This window comes from Papio anubis, chromosome 17 (genome assembly GCF_008728515.1).
Source record: "Papio anubis isolate 15944 chromosome 17, Panubis1.0, whole genome shotgun sequence".
Lineage (NCBI taxonomy): Eukaryota > Metazoa > Chordata > Mammalia > Primates > Cercopithecidae > Papio > Papio anubis.
In genome coordinates this window covers 25,615,145-25,621,732 of record NC_044992.1, presented here as the reverse complement: position 1 = coordinate 25,621,732, position 6,588 = coordinate 25,615,145, and the positions used below count along the sequence as shown (strand labels likewise).

At 47.5% G+C, this 6,588-nt stretch overlaps 1 protein-coding gene across 6 annotated transcripts in view; it reads left to right on the top strand.

Moving 5' to 3' along the window:
- Positions 1–586: 586 nt before the first annotated feature.
- Positions 587–6,588, top strand: part of MYO1D (myosin ID) — a 382,230-nt gene continuing 376,228 nt past the window's right edge. For 4 of the 6 annotated variants that reach the window (XR_001896300.1, XM_017950496.3, XM_021928921.2 and 1 more), the window contains exon 1: positions 587–981. Coding sequence is in view for 3 of the 6 variants with exons in the window: in XM_017950496.3 (XP_017805985.1) it covers positions 887–981 (95 nt within the window). In the remaining 3 variants the exon portion in view is untranslated. The remainder of the gene's footprint in view (positions 982–6,588) is intronic. The other 2 variants (XM_017950498.3, XM_017950499.3) reach the window with 2 other exon arrangements.

Genomic DNA, 6,588 nt, shown 5'->3' with positions numbered 1-6,588 from the left:
CATGTTGCTGTGCTGCACCCATCAACTCGTCAGCACCCATCGACTCGTCATTTACATCAGGTATAACTCCCAATGCAATCCCTCCCCCCTCCGCCCTCCCCATGATAGGCCCCGGTGTGTGATGTTCCCCTTCCCGAGTCCAAGTGATCTGATTGTTCAGTTCCCACCTATGAGTGAGAACATGCGGTGTTTGGTTTTCTGTTCTTGTGATAGTTTGCTAAGAATGATGGTTTCCAGCTGCATCCATGGCCCTACAAAGGACACAAACTCATCCTTTTTTATGGCTGCATAGTATTCCATGGTGTATATGTGCCACCTTTTCTAACTTTGTTGGCAGCTACCAAGTGTGCGCGGCAGGCGGCCATCCTCTTGGCCGCCTGAGATCCCAGCGCCTGTCCCCAGGGGGCGCTGCCGCCCAGCTGCCGCCGCCCGGCCCGGCGCGCGTCCCCGCCGCCCACCCGCGCGTGCGCGCCGCCCAGGTGAAGAGGCGGTGGCCAGGGCCGCGGCTGGGGCGGGCTCCTCAGTGGGCCAGGCGGGGCGGAGTCGGGAGGCCTGGGCGGGGCGGAGCCGGGGCGAGCCCCAGGCCGGAGGCGGGACCAGCCGCCGCCGTCTCTGTCTCGGTGTCCCGGCCCCTACAGCGCCCGGCAGCCGCGGCGGGAGGAGCGGAAACTGCCGGGTGCGTCCCGTACGGAGCCGCGCCGGCCAAGAAGGCGCCGAGGAGCAGCGGGGCGGCCTCCGCCCGGCCCGGACCCGCCGAGCGGCGTGCGCGCCCCCTCCCCGTAGCCTCGCGGCGAGGCCTCGCCCCGGCCCCTCCCGAGCTCATCGCGGGCCCCCGGAGCGGCCCCGGCGGCCCGAGCGCGCCCACCTGAGTCCCCGCGCCGGCGCCATGGCGGAGCAGGAGAGCCTGGAGTTCGGCAAGGCGGACTTCGTGCTGATGGACACCGTCTCCATGCCCGAGTTCATGGCCAACCTCAGGCTCAGGTGAGGGCGGAGCGGCCACGCGCAGGGGCGCGAGGCTGCGCTTTTCCGAGAGGGGGCGCCTCCGGGCGCGGCCGGATCCGGGGTGTCGGGGGGCGCCCAAGCTCCAGGGATGGAGGGGCGGCCGGGCTGCCGTGTCCGGGGGTCTGCCGAGCTCCGCAACTGCGCTTTCCCGAGAGCGGACGCCCCTGGGGTGCGGCCGCTTTGGGGTGCGGGGGGCGTGTCGAGCTCAAGGGCCGGGCTTCCCTGAGAGGGGAGCCCTGGGCGCTGTCCTGGGTTTGGGTGCAGGGGGTGTGCCGCGCGGAGGGCGCGCTTCCCCGCGCCAGGTGAGGGATGTGGGCGGGCCGGTGACCTCATGGAAACTGAAGGGAAATAACTTGAGCGAGAGTTGCGGTGGCCCCGAAGGCCCTAGGAGGACTCAGGGTTATTTTAGAGAGAGGCTGGCGTCTCGTCCCGGCTTTACACTTGCTTCTTTTCTTTCTTTCTTCGCCCCCCCCCCCCCCCCCCCCCCCTTTTTTTTTATTCTCCTGGCGTAGTTCCATCCTGTCATTCAGGATGCTATGGAGTGATCCCCGAGCTGTCTGTTCCGGGACACTGGCTATTTTTTTAGTTACTCTCTAAACGTAATTAGACACGTTTCCAGACATCGAAGAGACTGGTGTACTTGCCAGTGCCAAGATAAACTGTCTGAATTTGACAAGACGTTCATGGCTTTGGTTTTTTTCAAGGAGTTAGTGGATGGAGCCCTTGTGTTACTGACATCCTTGAGAACGTAGTCACAACTCATCGCCCCAAAATGGGCTTCCAAGATGTGAATTTGTTTTAGAAAGCCCTTTACATGGGATTATTTCACCCTTGATAGAGTAATATGTAAACAGTTTTAGTTTGACTTAAACGTTAAAGTAAGTGGAGTTTCAAAATAGCTGAGTTTTGGTGTGCGTGTGTGTGTTTCCCTGCAAGCTTTGGCTCCATTTCTTCTAAGGTTTATAGCTAAACATCACTCCTTAAACTTATAAAATGAAAAATCATAATCCAGGCTTGGGTGCTTAACTCTACTTGCAGTTTTAACTACCTCTGTCAATCCAGTTGACAGGGGTCAATCAGATTTATTACATACCAGCATAATGATAGGATGTTACATTTCTGATCAAGTTTTGGATGCACAACTTTTATAGAAATCACCTCAAATATTAATCAAAATGACATACTTCTACATCAGCTATAACCAATACCCATTATCATAGTGATTAAGAGTCTGATTGTTGAGATTAAAATTCTAGTTCTACTACATTTTTGCTGTGATTTTTGAGCAAGTTACTTAACCTCTCTGTGCCTCAGTCTTCTTGTCTGTAGGATTGGGTTTGTCCTGAGGGTTAAATGAATTATTAATAATATGTGTTTGTAACTTCAAAGATTAGTGCCTGGCAAATCCATATTAGCAAAACTGTTTTAAATTTTCCCAAGTGCACGTAAAATAGATAAAGGGGTAAGTTACATAGCAATTTCATAGATTAAGGGTGTTTTAAATTAAGAGATTCTACTCTCCTGCCCCCAGGAAATAAGTTGTGTGCTTTGAGAAATGCCTTTATAATTTTGTCACTCTCGGCTTATAATCATTTCAGATTTTCAGACATTGGTACATTTATTATGTACATACTGTATACAAGACACTGTAGTAATAGTTGAATATGGAGCCATTCATTTTAACCTCCATCTGTCACCTCCAGCAAATACATGACCTCAGCCAGAGCTTTTGCAGAATTTTCAGAATTTGAAATTGAAGGCATAGAGTCTAACAGGGCTACATTAGTTTGTAGGACTACTCCTCTGCAAGAGAATTGAAACTCGTGGTTTTTTTATAAGTAAATTGAGGGAAGGCACTTAGAATTTCTGCTTTTTTTTTTTCCTAAAGCATTAAGTCTCTTAAGTGTGAGGTTTGAATCTCAAGATAGATTACTAAGGTGAGGCTAACAACTCCTATGTGTAGAGAAGAGAATGCTGCAATTTTTTAATATTTATATTTTTTAGAGATGGGGTCTTGCTATGTTGACCAGACTGTTCTTGAATTTCTGGCCTCAAGCAATCCTCCCATCTTGGCCTCCCAAAGCACTAGGATTATAGGTGTGAAACACAACGCTGAATACTGCAATTTAATTCTACTGTGTGCAAGGTACTCTAGGAGATAAGCTAGGAGGATCCAAAGAACTACAAGATGTGCTCCTTACCTCTCAAAGGGGCGAATCTCAATGAAGACGTGGAGAAAGGTGGAATTTTCTAGGGGGTGATTTAAAGAATAGTTCAAGAAAACAACATCAGGAGGCTGAGACAGGAGGATTGCGTCAGTCCAGGAGTTCAAAGCTGCCATAAGCAGCTTTGATCACACCGCTGTACTCCAGCCTGTATAATAGAGCATGACCCTATCTCTTAGAAGAAAAAGAAGATAGAAAGAGAGAGAGAGAGAGAGAGAGAGAGAGAGAGAGAAAGAGAAAGGAAGGAAAGAAAGAAAAGAAAAGAGAAAGAAAGGAAAAGAAAGAGAAGATAAAAGCCTTATAAAGCTTAGGTGATTATTTGTCAAGTGATTATATAAATTGTTCTGTAAGTTCAGAAGAGAGAGAGATGCCTTAGATTGACTCCAAAACACCTTATAGAGGAAGAGAGGAGTTGAGCTGAGTTCCAAAGGGTGGGTAAGATTTGTAAAGGTGGACACGTGGCTGGAGAGCATTCCAGGTGGTTTAAGCAGCATGAGCAGGGGTTGGCGGCATGAAAGCTGACTCTGGGTGACAGTGAATAAGCTAAGTTGTTTGGAAGGGAAGGGCTTGGTGTTGTGGAGATGTGGGAGGAATCACCAGCTCTCCACATGGCCAGTGGCTAAGGCCCAGGTTTTTAGGTCTACCTTTATACCCAATCTCCACATCATTCAAGATCCTGGGTGTACAGATGTATATGTATTTGTACATATCTCATCTGTGTGTCCTTGATGACTCTGAGAATTGGCTGTGGTTCTCATCATACAGATCAGTGATTATTCGTGACTTACTTATAAATTAAAGTAGTTGGTTCACTGTAGTCATAAACACAGTGCCAGCAAAGGGTAGCACCCCTTACCCTCCTCTCAAACTATAAATTCTGGCCCAGACAGAAAGCAGTCCTCTCTTTCCTTTCACTTTGCAGAAGGTGACCAGAAACCCACCACTGCATAATCCAGATACTATTCTGTGATGCTGAAGTGTTTTTGTCTCCTGGAATATTGGTGGTTGGGCACATGTCTGGTTGTACATAGCTGAAATTGAACGTGTTTGGTCCATTGGTGGATATGGGTATGTGAGTGAAATTCCTATGTGTGCTTATACCTCATGACTCCTGCCCTCCCAAGCTGCAGTTCCTGCTCTTACTCCCCAGTCTGGAATGTCCTGTCCTCCCTTCCCACCTGGCTCTTCTGCAAGGCCTGTTTCCTTCCTTTAAGGCGTGTAATAGTCAAGCACTCAAGGCTGCAGGTGCTTCATGGGTCTGTGTTTTCTCAATAGCAGCACCTAGCGCAATGCTGGGTACAGAGTGCCTTCCTTTGTGGCAACATTTTTTTGAAGAGGGAAAAAAAGTTTCAGTTACTTTTTTTTTTTTTTTTAAGCTTATGTGGCATTGTCCTTTTAGAATTATCTTGTTCTTTTGCTATTAATCTGGCCTTCTTTTTCCCTCTTGGAGCTAAAGCTTGATTTTTAGACAACTGCCACAATTGACGGAATTTTCTCCTACCATTTTTACTTTAAAAAATTGACCTAGATATGTTTCTGGATGGGGCAAGAGTAAAAGAGTGATGTGGATTAATGCGAGTTAGGATATCTGAGAAGGAGCTTCAACTTGTATTTCTTGCGTTATAACAAAACCTGCTTGTATTGTGAGGGCTCCTTCTTTCCCTCCCAGAAGTCTCTTGTTGGGGGATATTTCTTTTGCCTTTTTGGTGGAGGTGGAGGTGGTGGTGGTAAGTTCCTCATTCCAGTTTCCAAGGATCTCTGCCCAGGAGTAAGACTCCTGTATGAGTCCTGCCTGCTTCCATGGTCAGGAGCAGTTCCTGCCAGCAACCCTGATGACCAGCTGAAGCCCAAACCACAGCATCCCTGTCCTACCATGTTCTGCTTTCTCTGTAGCCGCTTCCTTTTTAGATGTGGAGCTCGTTGGTTCCTTTTCTCCTTACTTGGACCATTCCTATACATGAGTTCTTCCAGCATTAACATCAGCTTTGCACCCTCCCTCTGAAAGTCCTGCCAGGGCAAGCTGCTTGCATCTTCTCGGTGTGCTCCTTACTCTGCACACTCCTCACTCTCAGTTAGCCATGTGCATGAAAGGAAGAATACAGGCTACTGCTCAGGAGTGGACTTGAGCCGTGGACGGTGTCCTTGACAGAAATGCTTTCCATTTTATAGGACAATGAAATATACGTTAGGCTTCCAGAGGTCCAGTTTCTTAACTTGCTTTGTTATTGGTTCCTGTTTTGAGAATAAAGCATCTATTCAGCCTTATATCTTGGCTTCTCAGAAAGTTAATTTTTCCCCCTCTCTTTTCTTAATGGGTTTTGTCTTCTATAAAAGGAATCATCTGAAGCACTGTGCGTGCCAAAGCTCCATGCAACTCCTCATTTTTAACCTAACACAGCATGTATTTTGTACCTTTGCTTAGGCCTGTGATTTTCAGCCTTGTCACTAGTGACATTTTAGACTTTTGTAGGGGCTGTCCTGTGTGTTGTAGGATGTTTAGCAGCATCTCTGGCCTCTATTCACCAGATGTCAACAACTCCACTCCTCTTTCGTTTATGACAACCAAAAATGTCTCTAGACATTGCCACAAGTCCTTGGAGGAGGGGTTGTGTGTGGGTGGGTGTGTTTGTGCTCACACACATGCAATATTGTCCCTAGCTGCAAGCCACTGACCCTTACTGTTTTCACCCCCTGGAATGTCCTCCTTTCATCATCTCTGCCCTCATTCTCTGCCTGCCATACTCTTACTCATCCTTCAAGACCGGATGTGAGAAATCTTTCCCAATCCCCCAAAACAGGTCAATGTCACGTTCTCATGTGCTCTCAGGATACGTGGACGTTTATTCGTAACGGAGAATTTATCATATTCATAGGTTGCTTCCTCATCAACCTATGGAATCATCAAAGGCAGATAGCCTGTTCAGAGGTAGATCCAGGTTTTCTGGTGCTTTGAAACTCATAATGCTTGGGGGCAACCACCTTTAAGAAAAACAATGTAAATCATGAATGCAGAATTAGATGCAAGGCTTTGGAAGGGGAAGGTGCAAGTGAGTGACTGTGAAGCAAACCTACCTTTAATGCTTTTGTGTTTTCTGTGATGCTACAGAATTTGCCCTCCCCCATGTTTAATACATCTTAAAATGAATTAACTGAGTACTCAAATGTTGGCTCATTGTTCTTCAAGCAGTGGAATTCTTTCTTTCTTTTTTTTTTCTTTCGCATACAATCTTCTCAAAATATTGTACTTTAATAGAACTTAACTGTGTTTTGGGGCAGTGAGTTATAGATTAGAAGAAAGACAGGAAACAGACACACACACACTCACCACACCACCCCTGTATTCTTTCTCTGTGGCTGTTTG